Below are 17304 nucleotides of genomic sequence, written 5' to 3' on the forward strand. Positions count from 1 at the left end.
ATTGCCTTTCCGTGGTCCCTCATAGCCCTCCCTTGCTCCAGTGAAAGAGAGCAGAGCAGTCTGTCTTTTCAAAATGCCTAGCCAGTAGACAAAATCATGACATCTCATCACTTTTAAATCTTGGCAAATCTATCAGCTTTCTGACTTGGCTCCAAGTCCTGGGTTCTGGGAGGAAGCCAGAGAAACATAACTGAAAACTTCTTCATCTCCAGGTGAGTTTTATCTTCTTAATATTATTAAGAATTGAGACTGGTAGGGGTGGCCAGGTGGCTCATCGAGTAAGAGCACCCACTCCAGTGTCGGGATGACCTGGGGATGGAATCCGGGCTCAGATACTTAGCACCACACCCAGAAATAACTGGCCGTGTAACCTTGAGCAAGTTATTTAACCCCGATTGCTTTAAAAAAAAAAAAAAAGAATTGAGACTGGACCTATGATTTCATTGCTATAGGGAACTCTTAATTTGTAAAATCATTTTTGCCCAAGCAGGTTGGCATCTTTTCTGGGGTATAGCTAGTCTTAGCTGCCTAGAACCCAGAAAGAGTTTAAATGATCTGTTTAGGCTACATGACCAGTATGTGTCACAGGTAGGATTGGAACCCAAGTTTTCCTGGTTTCAAGATCAGCCCTTTATGTTCTATGCCTTGTTGCCTTTTGACATTATTGTCAAGTTTAAGATTCACCACTGATTACCATTGCCAGCTCTCTGTTTCTGTACCATCCCCCAGCTCCTGCACCCCAATCAAGTCTTTGCCAAGAGAAGAAAAATTATAGGGAAGACCTTTTCTGTACTTACATGGTCCTCCTTAGTCACAGGAGCAGTAATGACCATTCAAAGCTTCCAGGGTAACCCCAAATCCCCACATATAGACATATGACTGTATTGATTTATAGACCTGTTCAGTTACACACACACACACACACACACACACACACACACACACACACACCCCAAGGGGGAAGTAATTTCTAAGGGACAGGTGGATATATTCAACCCAACTCTTCTGTCATCCTTAAAGTTAATACAAATTTTCAATAAGTAACCAAACACTTAATTTTATTACAAAATTAAATTAGATAAGGACATTGAATGTGAGAACTAGAAAGGAGCTTAAGAACAGTGGATAGAATTCCAGACCTGGAGACAAAAAGAACTGAGTTCAAATCCTGCCTCTGACACTAGTTGTGTGACCTTGAGCAAGTCACCTGACTGATTTGTCTCTCAGTTTCCTCAATTATAAAATGAGGATATTAGGGGCATCTACCTCTCATGGTGTTTGTGAGGATGAAATGAGATAATATTGGTAAAGACTTAACATTGGTGCCCTATATAAATGCTTATTCTCTCCTTCTCCCTCAGGCAAACCTTATTTTATCATTAGAGTATATGCCCCTACTTTTTTTGGGGACACACACAGGTTCTGTCCCAAGAAAATGGGTTCCAAGATTCAATAAATGCCATAATTTCTGCCTAGATACATAAATTAACTCCTTCAGTTCCTGAGACTAGAAAGTACATAATCCAAATATTCTCTAATATAGCTGTCATAAAGGAAAGGAAAATGAACTCAAATACCATCCCTGGAGTATGAGACTAGACATGATGCTCCAGCAAATGTTCTATTGAGGTCAGATGTTCACAGTAAAAAAAAAGCAAAACAAACCTGATAACTGAATGAAGCAAACCAACCAGATCCTAAGGTGCGCTGTTGCTGAGTAACAAGCATGTGGGAGTGTGAACGTTGTGATGAATGCCATCACTACCAGGAACATTTCAGGAAAATTTACTGCTGTTGACAGTGAGTCTGGCAAGAAACGCCTAGGAATGATAGCACCACATTGGCACAATACGAGACTGAAAAAGTGGTAGGCAGTGAATAAAATTCTGAATTTAGGAATCAGGAGGGAAACTGGCTTTCACTCCTGCCTCTGATACTTAGTAGCTATGTGACCGTGGGCAAGTTACTGAGGAAGTTAGATGTCCATGTGGAGAGAGTGCCAGACCTAGAGTAAGTACTTATTATATGTATAACCTTATGTAAATATATAAATAACTTAATTAACCTGCCTCAGTTTCCTCATCTGTAAAGTGGGGATAATAATATCACCTACTAGGAAGGGTGTGGAGATAAAATGAAACAGTTATAAAGTACTTTACAAACTAAAGTGCTGGGGTGGCTAGATGGTGGAGTGAATAGAGCACCGGCCTAGAGTCAGGAAGACTTGAGTTCAAATCCAACCTCAGACACTTAACACAAAAACTAGCAGTGTGACCTTGGGCAAGTCACTTAACCCCAATTGCCCTTTCTTCCCCCTCCAAAAAGCAAAAAACAAACTAAAGTGCTCTCTAAATGTTAACTATTGTTATTTTAAAATTGTCTTGGCTAATATGACAGAAAAGGAAAATGACAAATGTTGGAGATGATGTAGGAAAATCAGGGACACTAATGCAATGTTAGTGGAGTTGTGAACTGATCCAACCATTCTGGAGAGCAATTTGGAACTATGCCCAAAGGGCTACAAAACTGTGCATACCCTTTGAACCAGCAATACCATTACTAGGTCTGTTGCCCAAAGAGATCATAAAAAGGGAAAAGGATTTACATGTACAAAAATATTTAGAGCAACTCTTTTTGTGGTGGCAAAGAATTGGAAATTAAGGGGATGCCCATCAATTGGGGAATGACTGAACAAGTTGTGGTATATGAATGTAATGGAATACTATTGTGCTATAAGAAATGATGAGTAGGTGGATTTCAGAAAAACCTGGAAAGACTTAACATGAACTGATGCAAAGTGAAGTGAGCAGAACCAGGAGAAAATTATACACAGAAGCAGCAACATTGTGCAATGATCAACTATGAATAACTTCGCTCTTCTCAGCAAAACAATGATCCAAGACAACTTCAAAGGACTCATGATGGAAAATGCTATCCATATCCAGAGAAAGAACTGATGGAGTCTGAATGCAAATCAAAGCATACTATTTTCACTTTTTTTTTCATGTTTTTCCCCCATTTTGGTCTTTTTCTTCTTTTACAACATGACTAATATGGAAATATGTTTTATGTGATGGCACATTCACAACCTATATCAAATTGCTTACCATTTCAGGGAGGGTCCAGGAAGAGAGCAAGAAAATTTAGAATTCAAAGTTTTTTAAATGAATGTTAAAAATTGTCTTTACATTTAATTGGAAAAAATAAAATACTATTGTTAGCCACCCCCCCCTCCCAATTATCTAAGCCTCCGTGTCATTTGTAGAATGAGGCTTAAAAATATCTATAATGTCTGCTTCTCTATGTGGTGAAGATCAAAGGATATAATGTATATAATTGTCAGTAAAATATTTTTAAATGAACAAGGGCAGCTAGCTGGATAGCCCAGTGGATAGAATGCATGACTTGGAAGTCAGGAAGACCTGAGTTCAAATCTTGCCTGTCACTTAGTGTACTCTGGACACATCACTTCAATTTGTCTCTACTTTGGTTTCCTGATTTGTAAAGTGGGCATAATATAGAACGTACTTTACAGGCTTGTCATGAGGATCAAATGAATAAATACACATGGAGAGATTTGCAAACCTGAAAATAGTTACATAAATGCTAAACAGTACTTAGTATCATAGACTCAGAAGTATAACCTTAGTCTCTAGTCCAGTAGTGTTAAACAGAAACTGGGGACCGTATTCTGTACATAAGGATTCAAAGAGGTAGCATATTGTAATGAGTTATAAAATGTATGGGCAGCTCTAGGTGTAGCAGTAGATAGAGGGTTGGCCCTGACATCAGGTAGACCTGAGTTCAAATCTAGCCTCAGATACATACTGGTTGTGTCACCTGGGGCAAGTCACTTAATCCTGATTGCCTCAGTTTCCTCATCTGTAAAATGCACTGGAGAGGGAAATGGCAAACCACTCCAGTATCTTTGCCAAGAAAACCCCAAATAGGATCATGAAGAGTCTGAAACAAGTAAACATTTTAAAACGTAATGTTATCTATGTTTTATTGTATTTTTTTTATTTTGTTGAGTGTTTCCCACTTACATTTTAATCTGTTTGGGTCACACTCAGCAATGTTGCTGATAGCCTAAGGTGTGTTTGACATCTCTGGTCTAGTCATCTACTCCCTTCATTTTAGACATGAGGAAATTAAGCCCATTAAACATTAAAAATGTTTTATTAAAAATGTGACCCAGGGTCACAAGGGTAGTGACGGAGGAGTCTTGTGTGAACCCACATTCTTCTGACTCTGAATCCCATGATCTTTCCAATCCTCAATGTGGAACAAAGAAGCAGCTGATGAAGAAGTCAAATCAGCATGATAAATTTAAGCAACCTCGAGTCAAATAGGCAGCATGGCCCAGTGGACAGAGAGTTAGTTGGCTGTAAGATTAGGAAGACCTGTGTTCAAAATCTACCTATGGCACCTACTTGACTATGCAATCAGGGGTAAGTCATTTAACCTCTTAGGGTCCCAGGTAATTCTCTTGAGACTATAAATTGCAGAAGAGACAGAACTTTGCCCTACCCTTAATGAGAAAATCCCCATACTTGATTCAAATCTAGCCTTAGACCCCAGGTGTGTGACCTTTAAGTCACTTAACCTGTATTTGCCTCAGTTTCCTCAAATGTAAAAAGGGGATAATAGTACCTACCTCTCAGAGTTGTAGTGAGGGTCAAAAAAGAAATATTTGTAAAGTAATTAGTGCAGGGCCTGGCACATAGTAGGTGCCATATAAATGCTACCTTCTACGTGATGAAATCACAGGTCCAGACTTGCCCTACCCCTCCAAAATCATCAATTACTTTCCTTGGACCACTGTGATATGGTCACAGTGGGTCATATATACACTTATTTTTTCCCAGTAGTCCCAGACTTCTAAGAAGGGGAGGTAGAAATGATACATTAAATAAGACCAAGAGGAATGTCATTGCCAGAAGGCAGCTCACCTGCCCCAAATGCTACACTGGAGACAAGTTTCACATATAGAAGAAACAGTTTCACATATAGCTCTTTGCAGAGCTTGGTCTCTTTTCTTCATCACTTCCCCAACCCACACTACAAAACCAGACCCTCTCCTCTTTTGGAGACTTTCAAAATGAGAGAAATTATAAACAGTAATTGTCAATAAAAACAAATCTTCAAACAAACATTTAAACAAACTACTAAACCTTTGCCTTTAATATAGTAGAAACAAATGTGATCAAGAAAGAAAAGATTTTCATTCTGTGAGTGACTTGCTTTTTCCAGAAGGGGGTGGGTACAGCAAGCATCGATTCCAAAGGTGAGGAAGGGCAGGTAGGTGGGGCGGGGTTGGGTGCTGATAAATAAAACTCATTCTTTGTGTTTTGTATTCCCCCGGGGCTTTCCTGGGGAGTAAGGTGCTGGCAGAGCTCCCCCTGATTAGCTGAGGCACAGAAGCAACATAACTGCTAAAAACCAGCAATACCTGCTTCCCCCCTTTCCCTCCCCCAACTCCTCTACTTGAAGATCTCTGGAATTAGAATTAGAGGATAGAAAACTTGGAGTGGCTTTCAAAAATTTCTAGTCTTACTACCTCATTTTGCACAAGAGAAAACTGTGCCCAATGATCAGGGGAAGTGATTTACCCAAGGACATAGCAAATAGCAGTTCTAGGATTCAAATCCAGAACCTGTAATAGACTCTAGTTTGGGAAACAAATCCCCTCTAAAAGGGTTAAGCCTATCAGTCATTCATGCCTTAGTGCCAATTGCTTTAAACCTATCCAAGTTTACCCTTTGGGAGTTTTTTATAGGAGGGAGAATGAAAGAAAGGAGAGGAGAGGAGGAAACTATTTCTGTCTCCATCTTTGTTATGAATACTGGAGAATTCTTCTCTTCTCAAGACTTTTAGGATCTCTTCCTTAAGCAGGCAGAAAATCTAATTAAAAGAGGAATTCATTTTTCCCATGAGTGTTCTTGCTTGATTTTAGTTTGGATTTTCTCTCTCATTTCATTCCCTTCATTTTTCTTTGCAATATTTGTCCCCCTCCCCAAGTGATCGTGAGAACAAAATGAGAAACTGTAGTGAAAGATATTTAAAAGTATAAAACATTACACAAAATAGTAGCAGTCCTCTTCTTGGTAGTGATTTTTATCCATCTTTTAAGCTTGGTTAATCTTCCTCTCTAGCCTTTTACCTGACAGAACAGATGATCCCTAAAGACCCTTCCAATTTTAAAAGCCTAAGATTATCGTTGGTCAGTCTCTTTATCCTTCCTGACAGCCCTATGAAAGTTTCTCTGAAACTTTAAGTGATACAGCCCATGTGAATCTGAGTTGAGGTGAGTATGTCAGAGGATCCAGAGAAGTTGGCCTGTTAGGGACCTGAGTTAGAGCCAAAGTCTATGTGAGGCTCTTTAGCTCTGGTGATTAAGTACCGGTGGGCTGAATGGTAATTACAAGCTGTTAGCTTAAAACACGGGCAGGTGAGTATTTATAAATAGTGCATGCTGAGTTTACTGCTCACTTATTTCTCTGCAAGAATGGACGACATCCCAAGCTTTTGTTAGTGGTATTTAAAAAAAATACATCTAGAAAATGAAATCCGTGTTTGGCTAGCATGTGAAGCATAGGGGTAAGGGGAGAATGAGTGGAGGACCTAGAAGGTGGGACTGTGGAATAGAATTGGTTTTAATGTCTCATAGCCTCTAAGGGGTTTTCTTTATTCCAAGTAAGTGGAGTCCTGTAATCACAATCTTGAAGGTTACAGAGGTGGGCAGTGTTTAATTAGCGTTAGTGGTGTACCAATTGGTAGGTAATATTTGAAGTATTTCTTGACGTCTGTATTGGATAGAGGGAAAGCTATAACTTGAGGACCAAATTTTCTCCTCTCCTCTCTTTCCTGCAGACTGCTGACCAGTACTCTGAAGCCCTTTTGGCTGAGATGGAAGGAAATAAGATAAAGGATGACCTGGTGCTGAAATGGAATGTCTCCTTCCCTAGTGAAAAAGATGCTGGGAACCTAGGAGGAAGGGAAGAAGGAATAAACGGTAAGAAACTCCAGGAAGCCTCCCAGATCTCTCCATATTCTTCACCAACTTCTAATTGGCCTGCATCATCATTTCGGACCCCAGAGAAGATGGTGGAACCTCAGTCGCCGTTGACTAGTGTGGTTCCTCAGGGGATGCCCTTCGGGCATCCTACAGCCCCTCACAGCAATTCCAGAGATAGTCCCGACCGGACCGCAAACGTCTCCTTGCTGCAGAGCCCTTTGTCACGCCCTATAGTTGACCTCTCTAGGACCCCAGTGGTATCCTGGAAAAAACTGCAACTTTATGACTCTCCGTGTACACCCAAGGTAAGAGTATTCAAGAGGTCTAAAGTCTGTCTGTTTCAGGTATTTCCCTTTCGGAGATACAGTGTGTTTTGCGTTTTCCAGGGGGGAAAAAAGCAGAATAACTTTTATATTTCCATTTAGTGTGCTATTTGTGAATCTTAACAAACTTTAAGCAGTCTAACGTTTTCTTGAGATGATCGGTCAGTCAATAAACATTTGTTGTTGAACCATTTCAGTCGCGTCTGCTTCTCCGTAGCTCAACTGGGGGATTTCTTGGCAAAGACACTGCAGTGGTTTGCCGTTTCTTTTTACAATTCATTTTACAGATGAGGAAATGAGACAAACCAGGTTAAGTTACTTTCCCAGAGTTTCACAGCTAGTAAGCGTCTGAGGTTGGATTTGAACTCGGGTCTTCTTGATTCTGGGGCCTGTGTGTGTTCTATCCACCGAACTTCCCAGCTACCCCTCAATAAACGTTTATTAAGAGTTTAACTGTGCTAAGAATTGGGTGGTACAAAGGAAGGCAAAAGACAGTCTCTACTCTCCAGGAGCTTACCGAGGAGACAAAGCAAACAATTATATGCAAATTAGCGATTTATGGGATAAATTGGAAATAATCAATTAGGGGAAGGCAGACCAAGCATGAAGATAGGCAAGACTTGAGATGAAATTTGCATCACATTAAGGAAAATTTCTAGTTTATCCTTTTTTTAAAAAACAGATTTTTATTGGTATCTTTCTTTTTATAGTATTTACCTTTCCTTCTTCTATAAAGAGCTATCCCTTCAAACAAACAAAACTTTTAAAAAGAAAAGAGGAGTGAGGACATAAAGGGGGAAATTAAGCAAAATTAACCAATACGTCAAAACAAGTCTAACTTCGTTGCAATGTTCGTATTTGTGGACCTAACTTTTGCAGTGAGGAGGGAGGGTTACTTTCTTATGCCTCCTCTTTTGAGGCAAAGTTTGATCATTACATTTCTGGAATATTATTTAGACTTTAATTCTTTCCATTTACATTGCTGTAATTTTTCTATGTATTATTTTCCTAGTTTAATTTAGTTCATTTTGTATCAGTTCCTCTAAGTCTTTCCAGACTTCTCTGTACTTGTTATGTTTAACTTTTCTTATAGCACACTAATAGCATGTTTGTATAATTTGTTCTGCCATTTTCCAGCTACCTTATTTCCAGTTCTTTGTTACCTCAAGAAGTACTGCTTTAAATATTTTGGTACTTTTAAAGGAACTTTTTTTTTGGTCATGACTTCCTTGGGGGTTAAAAGTGAAATCTCTAGGTCAAGGGATTAGTCACTTTCTTTATCCAATTCCAAACTGCTACTCTGAATAATTAAAATTCACAGCTTAACCTACAGTGGTTTAGTGTGCCTGTCCTTCCACCACCCACCACCCCTCCAACACATCTTTCTTTTTTCATCTTTGTTAATTTGCTGGGGATGAGGTGGAAACCCTCAAGGTTGTTTTGATTTGCTTATTTAGTAATTAGAAGCATTCTTTCCTATGATTATTAATAGTTTCTCTTTTGGGGAAGTGTTTCTTCCTATCCTTTAACCATTTGGGCCTTCCAATATACAGAATAGCAAAGTCCTACTGAAAAATATCTATTAAATGGATAGGGGGCTCAGACTCCTTTTTCCCTTCTAATTGATGATCAGTTGCTAACCTCAGTAAACAAGGATGGAGGATTTGTCTCCCTCCCAGGGTGTTCCATGTGTTTTGTGGGGTTTTTTTTTTTTTTTGGCATTTTTTTAAAATCACGTAAGCACTTCCTTCATCCTTTTTTTTTTCCTTTTGGAGGGCAATTGGGGTTAAGTAACTTGCCCAAGGTTACACGACTAGTTTTTGTGTATGGATGTTAAGTATCTAAGGCTGGAACCGAACTTGGGTCCTCAGAATCCAGGGCAGGCACTTTCCTCACTGTGCCACCTAGCAGCCCTCCCACTTCCCTTCATTCTTAAGAGTCCCTACGACTTATTTCTCTGCCCTCTTTATTATCTTCTTTAGCCTGCCTTTTATTTTGCTTTCCCAGCCATGGTGCAGTGGATAGGGCACTCAACCTGGAGTCAGGAAGACCAGAGTTCAAATGGAGCCACCACCCTTACCAGCTTTGTAACCCTAGGCAAATCCCTTCTCTTTTCCTGAATCGTAAAATGGAGAGAATAGCACCTACCTCAAAGGGTTATTTGGAAGATCAAATGAGATAATATGTGTAAAATGTGCTTGCACAGTGCCTGGCACCCAGTTGGTACTATATAAATGCTTATTCCTAGCTGTGTGACTTTGGGCCAGTCATACTCAACCCTGTTTGCTTCAGTTCTTCATCTATAAAACAAGCTGAAGGAAGAAATAGCAAACCACTCCAGTATCTTTGCCAAGAAAACCCCCAAATAGGATTGTGAAGAGTTAGACATGATTGAAAAACAACTGAGAAACCCTTCCCTTCCCCTTGTGATATTTGACATCAGCAAATAATTTACTTTTTGGAAGTTCACACCTTGAAGGGCTAATTGAATGAATTCATATATTTTTTAATTTATTTATTTTTAGTTTTCAACATTCACTTCATGTGATTTTGAGTTCCAAATTTTCTCCCCATCTCTCTCTTCTCCCCCACCCCAAGATGGCATGTAAATTGATATAGGCTCAATTTCTACATTCATATTTAAGCTATTTTCACATTATTAATGTTGTAAGAAAGAATTAGAACCAATGGGAGAAACCACAAGAAAGGGAAAAAAACCAGCAAATAATATGCTTCAATCTGTATTCGGAACTCCATAGCTCTTGTTCTGGATATGGACCACATTTTCCATTATGAGCCTTTTGGAGTTGTCTTGGATCTTTTCACTGCTAAGAAGAGATAAGTCTATCAAAGTTATTCATTGCATAATGTGGCTGTTACTGTGTACAATGTTCTTCTTGTTCTGCTCACTTTACTCAGCATTATTTCATATAAGTCTTTCCAGGTTTTTCTGAAGTCTGCCTGTTCATCATTTCTTATAGCACAATAGTATTCCATTATATTCATATACAACTTGTTTAGACATTCCCCAACTGATGGGCATTCCCTCAATTTCAAATTCTTTGGCACCACAAAAAGAGTTGCTATAAATATTTGTACATGTGGGTCCTTTTCCTATTTTTATGATTTCTTTGGGTTACAGACCTCAAAGTTATATTGCTGGGTCAAAAGGCTTGCACATTTTTATGGCCCTTTGGGCATAGTTCCAAATTGCTCTCCAGAATGGTTGGATCAGTTCACAACTCCACCAACAATGCATCCGTGTTCAATTTTACCACATTTCTCCAGTATCTATCATTCTCCTGTTTTGTCATATTAGCCAATCTGGTAGGTTTGATGTACCTCAGAGTTGTTTTGATTTGCATTTATCTAATCAGTAATGCTTTAGAGAATTTTTTCATATGACTATAGAGCGCTTTAATATCTTTACCTAAAAATTGCCAGTTCGTATCCTTTGACCATTTATCAGTTGGGCAATGACTTGTATTCTTATAAATTTGACTCAGTTCTCTATATTTTAGAAATGAGGCCTTTATCAGAGACACTGGTTATAAAAATTCTTTCCCAGTTTTCTGCTACCCTTGTAATCTTGGTTACATTGGCTTTGTTTGTGCAAAATCTTTTCAATTTAATGTAATCAAAATTTTGTGTTTCATAATGTTCCTCTATCTCTTGTTTGGTCATTAATTCTTCTGTTCTCCATAAATGGCAGGCAGACTATTCCTTGCTCTCCCAGTTTGCTTATAGTATCAGCCTTTATATCTAAATCTGTGTACCCATTTTGTCTTTATTTTGGTACACTGTAAGATGTTGGTCTATGCCTAGTTTCTGCCATACTATTTTCCTGTTTTCCCAGCAGTTTTTGGCAAATATTGAGTTCTTTTCCCAGAAGTTGTGGTCTTTGGATTTATCAAACAGATTACTATAATAATTGACTACTATGTCTTGTGCACCTAACCAATTCCACTGTGGATCCAAATTTTCTTTTTCCTTTTTGGAGGGCAATTGGTGTTAAGTGACTTGCCCAAGGTCACACAGCTAGTGTTAAGTGTCTGAGGCCGGATTTGAACTCGGGCCGGTGTTCTACTTACTGCACCACCTAGCCACCCCTGAATCCCATATTTTTTACATCTGTCATTTGCCAACATAGCTTCCTTCCCCCTCTTTCCACCATTGAATTGTCCCTGACAGCAGTTAAGCAAAATTAGCCTGATCAATTCTCTATAGAATAAGAGCTGGGAGAGAATGTATAAACTATCCCTACTGTACATAAACTGAAATGCTGTTGGCATTCAATAATTTATGGCTAACCAGGAATAAGGGTTTAAAATTACTTGCAAAGAGGTGAAACTCAATAGACAGTTAGCTGTTTCCATTGGGTGGCAAAATCCAAGGCAACTGACTTTAATGAATGAATGCATATGCCTCCCAGAAATGAATGGGTACGGGAAAGAGAAGTTCTGGAAGAAATTCTTAGTACTTCTAGACTTGGAAGGAATCTTAGATTAACTAGTCCAGGAGTTCTTAACCTTTTTTTTTTTTTTTTATCATGGACCTCACTGGCCATCTAGTGAATCCTATGTATCCCCTTTTCAGAATAAGGTGTTCAAATGCATAGAATACATAGGATTATAAAAGAAACAATTATTAAAATAGTTATTAAATATACTTTATTAAAGTTATTAATAGTTATTAAAATACTTTAAAAATGTACAGACCCAAGATTAAGAACCCCTAATCTTGGGGCAGCTAGGTGGCTCAGCGAGTAAGAGCACCGGCTGCAGTGTTGGGATGACCTGGATCAAATCCAGGCTCAGATGCTTAGCACCACACCCAGAAATAACTGGCCATGTAACCTTGAGCAAGTTACTTAACCCCAATTGCTTTAAAAAAAAAAAACACGCTAATCTAGCCCAAAACCCTTATTGCATAGAAGTGGAAACTGGACATGAGGTGGCCTGCTTTAACCAGTTAGTAAAAGTGACAGAACCAGAATTCAAACTCTATTTTGATTCTCTAAAATCCAAAGTACTTTACACACCACCATGTTTTGGTCAGGAAAGTTTGTTTTTGTTAAATCTACTGTGTGCTCGGTGTTTGAACTGATAGTGAAATGTATTTTTGGTCATTTTGATTTTTGTGTGATATTTGGTAAATTTTGTAGTACTTTCCCATTTGATCTTTCACAACAATCCTTTGAGGTAAATGTTGTTCAGTCTTAATGACTCTTCGTGACCTTGTGGATTGTACTGTTCGTGGGATTTTCTTGGCAAAGATACTGAATTGGTTTGCTATTTCTTCCTCCAGGGGCAAACAGGTTAAGTGACTTGCCCAAGGTCACACAGGTAGGACATATCTAAAGCTGGATTGGAACACAGGACTTCCTGACTCCAAACCCAGTGTTCTATCCACTGAGCTAACAGCTGCTTCTTAAGGTTAAATAGATCTATTTATTGGTCTGGACCTCCTACTTCTTACCAGTGAAGAAACTCTCTCTTTTATCATTGCTGCTCAAATGTTGTTTTTTTTTCCTTGGAGGCAATCAGGTTTAAGTGACTTACCCAGAGTCACATAGCTAGTAAGTGTCAGGTCCTTCTAACTCCAGGGCCTATTCACTGTACCACCTGTTCAATTGTTTTTTGTTTTTGTTTTAATTTTTGGTCTTTATTAATTTGTTTGTTTACTTTTAGTTTACAAGATTCAGTTCCACAATTCCTAGAGTTTCAAATTTTTCTCTCCCTCCCTTCCCTCCCCCCGCCCATGATGGCATACAATCAAGTATAGGATCTACAAATACTTTCACATTAGACAGTAATTTTATAAAAAAGGATTGTATCAGATGGAATGAACAATGGGGAAAGAGGAAACAAAACCGAAAAAGAAAAAGATCAGGAAGTTTGCTTCAATCTGGATTCAAACTCAGTTCTTTCTAGTTCTTTCTCTATATAGACATCTCTCTCCATCATGAGTCTTTTGGGGTTGACTTACAACCCTGCATTGCTGAGAAGAACCCAGTCTATCAAAACTGGTTGCCAAACATACATTGTGTCTGTAATTCTGTACAAATTTCTCCTGTTTGTACTCTTCTCACTCAGCATCAGTTTGTATAAGCCTCTCCAGGTAAATATGAAGTCCATCTGCTCCTCATTTCTTATAGCACAATAGTATTCCATTACATTCAAATACCACAACTTGTTCAGCCATTCCCCAATTGATGGGCACCCCCTTAATTTCCAATTCTTTGCCACCACAAAAAGAGCTGCTATAAATATTTTTGTAAATATGGGTCTTCCTCCCACTTCTATGATCTCTCTCTGGGATTCAACCCTAGAAGTTCTGTTGCTGGGTCAAAGGGTATGAAATTATTTATAGCCCTTTGGGCATAATTCCAGATTGCTCTCCAAAAAGGTTGGATCAGTTCACAACTCCACCAGCGATGCATTCGTTTCCAATTTTTCTACGTCGTCTCCAACATTTGTCATTTTCTTGTTTTGTCATTTAGCCAATCTGACTGGTGAGATGTGGTATCTCAAAGTTGTTTTGATTTGCATTTCTCTAATCAATGGTGATTTAGAGCATTTTTTTGTATGCTTATAGATATCTTTAATTTCTTCCTCTGAAAACTGCCTATTCATATCCTTTGACCATTTATCAATTGGGGAATGACTTATATTTTTATAGTTTTGACTCAATTCTCTGTGTATTCTAGAAATGAGGCCTTTATCAGAGACATTGGTTATAAAATTCCTTTCCCAATCTTCCACTTACCTCTTAATCTTATTTACATTGGCTTTGTTTGTACAGAAGCTTTTCAATTTCATGTAGTCAAAGTTATCAATTTTGCATTTTGTAATGCTCTCTAATTTTTGTTTGGTCATGAAGTCTTCCCCTTTCCGTAAATCTGACAGGTAAACTATTCCTTACTTTCCTAGATTGCTCATAGTATCATCCTTTATACCTAGATCATGCACCCATTTAGACTTGATTTTGGTATATGGTGTTTGATAATGGTCTATGCCCAGTTTCTGCCATACCATATTCCAGTTTTCCCAGCAGTTTTTGTCAAATAGTGAGTTCTTAACCCCAAAACTGGGGTCTTTGGGTTTATCAAACAATAGATTACCATAGTCATTGATTGTGGAGTGTCATGTGCCCAATATATTTTACTGATCCATTACTCTATTCCTCAGCCAGTACCAAGTAGTTTTGATAACTGCTGCTTTATAATACAGATTAAAATCTGGTATAGCTAGTCCACCTTCCCTAGCATTTTTTTTTCCATTAATTTCCTTGATATTCTGGGCCGTTCTTCCAAATGAATTTTGTTATTTTTTCTAGCTCTATAAAGTAGTTTTTTTGGTAAATTGATTGGCATGGCACTAAATATATAATTTAATTTAGTTAAAATTGTCATTTTTATTATATTAGCTTGACCCAGCCATGAGCAACTGATGTTTTTCCAATTAGTTAGATCTGACTTTATTTGTGTGAAAAGTGTTTTGTAGTTGTGATGATATAGGTCCTGGGTTTGTTTTGGCAGGTAGATTCCCAAATATTTGATAATGTCTACGGTAACTTTAAATGGGATTTCTCTTTCTATCTCTTGCTGTTGAATTTCATTAGAAATATACATGAATGCTGAGGATTTATGTGGGTTTATTTTATATCCTGCAACTTTGCCAAATTTATTTGTTGTCTCAAGTAGTTTTTTACTTGATTCTCTAAGTATATCATCATATCATCTGCAAAGAGTGATAGCTTGGTCTCTTCTTTGTCTAATTTGATTCCTTTGATTTCTTTTTCTTTAATTGCTACTGCTAACATTTCTAGTACCAGATTGAATAAGAAGGGTGATAGTGGACACCCTTGTTTCACCCCTGATCTTATTGGAAATGCTTCTAGCTTATCCCCATTACATATAATGTTTGCTGATGGCTTTAAATAGATGCTACCCATTTGTTCCTATACTTTCTAGTGTCTTTAATAGGAATGGATGTTGTATTTTGTCAAAAGCCTTTTCTGCATCTATTGAGATAATCATGTGGTTTCTGCTAGTTTTATTGTTGATATGATCAATTATACTGATGGTTTTCCTAATATTAAACCATCTTTGCATTCCTGGAATAAATCCTACCTGATCAAAGTGTATTATTTTTTATATAAGTTGCTGTAGTCTTTTTGTTAATATTTTATTTAAAAATTTTCATCTATATTCATGAGAGAAATTGGTCTATAATTTTCTTTCTCTGTTTTATCTCTTCCTGATTCAGGTATCAGTACCATATTTGTGTCATAAAAAGAATTTGGTAGGACTCCTTCACTAATTTTCCCAAATAGTTTGTAGAGTATTGGAATCAGTTGTTCTTTAAATGTTTGATAGAATTCACTAGTAAATCCATCTGGCCCTGGAGATTTTTTCCTAGGGAGTTCACTGATGTCTTGTTAGATTTCTTTTTCTGATATGGGGTTATTTAAGTAATTTACTTCCTCTTCGGTTAATCTGGGCAAATTATTTTTGTAAATATTCATCCATTTCACTAAGATTGTCAAATTTATATGCATAAAATTGGGCAAAATAATTCCTAATTATTTTTTTTATTTCCTCTTCATTGGAGGTAGATTAACCCTTTTCATTTTTTGATACTCGTAATTTGGTTTTCTTTATTTTTTATCATATTGACTAAGGGTGTATCAATTTTATTGGTTTTTTCATAAAACCAGCTCTTAGTTTTATTTATTAATTCAAGAATTTTCTTAATTTCAATTTTATTAATCTCTCCTATGGTTTTCAGTATCTCTAATTTAGTATTTAATTGGGGATTTTCAATTCGTTCTTTTTCTAGCTTTTTCAATTGCATGCCAAATTCATTGACCTTCCTTTTCTCTAATTAATTCGTGTGTGCATTCAGGGATATAAAACTTCCCCTAAGAACTACCTTTAATGCATCCCACAAATTTTGGTATGTTGTCTCATTATTATCATTCTTTTGAATGAAGTTACTGATTGTTTCTATAATTTCTTGTTTGACCCACTCATTCTTTAGGATTAAATTGTTTAATTTCCAATTAGTTTTTGGTCTATCTTTCCATGGCCCTTTATTGCATATGATTTTTATTGCATCATGATCTAAGAAGGATGCATTTAATATTTCTGCCTTTCTGCACTGAATTGTGAGGTTTTTATACCCTAGTACATGGTCAATTTTTGAGTATGTACCATAACCACTGAGAAGAAAGTACATTCCTTTTTATCCCCATTCAGTTTTCTCCAGAGATCTATCATATCTAGCCTCTCTAAAATTCTATTCACCTCCTTCTTTCTTGTTTATTTTGAGGTTAGATTTATCAAGTTCAGAGATGGGGAGATTAAGGTCCCCCACTAGTACAATTTTGCTATCTATTTCTTCCTCTAATTCCCTTACCTTCTCCTCTAGGAATTTGGATGCTATACCACTTGGTGAATATATGTTAAGTAATGATATTGCTTTATTCTAGATGGTGCCTTTTAGCAGGATATAGTTTCCTTCCTTATCTCTTTTAATTAGATCTATTTTTGCTTTTGCTTTATCTGAGATAAGGTTTGCTACCCCTGCTTTTTTTTACTTTAGCTGAGGCATAATATATTTTACTCCAGCCTTTTACCTTTACCCTGTGGGTATCCCTTTGTTTCAAATGTGTTTCTTGTAGACTGCATGTTGTAGGATTATTGTTTTTAATACATTCTGTTATCTACCTCTGTTTTATGGGAGAGTTCATCCCATTCACATTCACAGTAATGATTACTATCTGTCTTTTTCCCTCCATCCTATTCCCTCCCCTGCTTATGTTTTTGTTTCCCTTCCCCCCTTAAGGGTTTTCCTTTTGACCACCACCTCCCTCAGTGTTCCTTCCCTGTGACCCTCCCTTCTTTACCTACTCTCTAATCCCCTCCCCTTTCTCATTCCCCCCCTTACCCTGTTACTG

General features: G+C 37.6%; 1 protein-coding gene across 1 annotated transcript in view; it reads left to right on the forward strand.

Annotated features, from left to right (window-relative positions):
* Positions 1-1748: 1748 nt before the first annotated feature.
* Positions 1749-17304, forward strand: part of WEE2 (WEE2 oocyte meiosis inhibiting kinase) — a 40580-nt gene continuing 25024 nt past the window's right edge. Inside the window, exons 1-3 of the mRNA XM_069086993.1 lie at positions 1749-1800; positions 6156-6223; positions 6874-7323. Coding sequence (XP_068943094.1) covers positions 1749-1800; positions 6156-6223; positions 6874-7323 — 570 coding nt within the window. The remainder of the gene's footprint in view (positions 1801-6155; positions 6224-6873; positions 7324-17304) is intronic.

The sequence above is a fragment of the Petaurus breviceps genome, unplaced genomic scaffold, assembly GCF_028583685.1.
Source record: "Petaurus breviceps papuanus isolate PSGF00001 unplaced genomic scaffold, PetGlider_PUasm1.0 181, whole genome shotgun sequence".
NCBI classification, from domain to species: domain Eukaryota; kingdom Metazoa; phylum Chordata; class Mammalia; order Diprotodontia; family Petauridae; genus Petaurus; species Petaurus breviceps.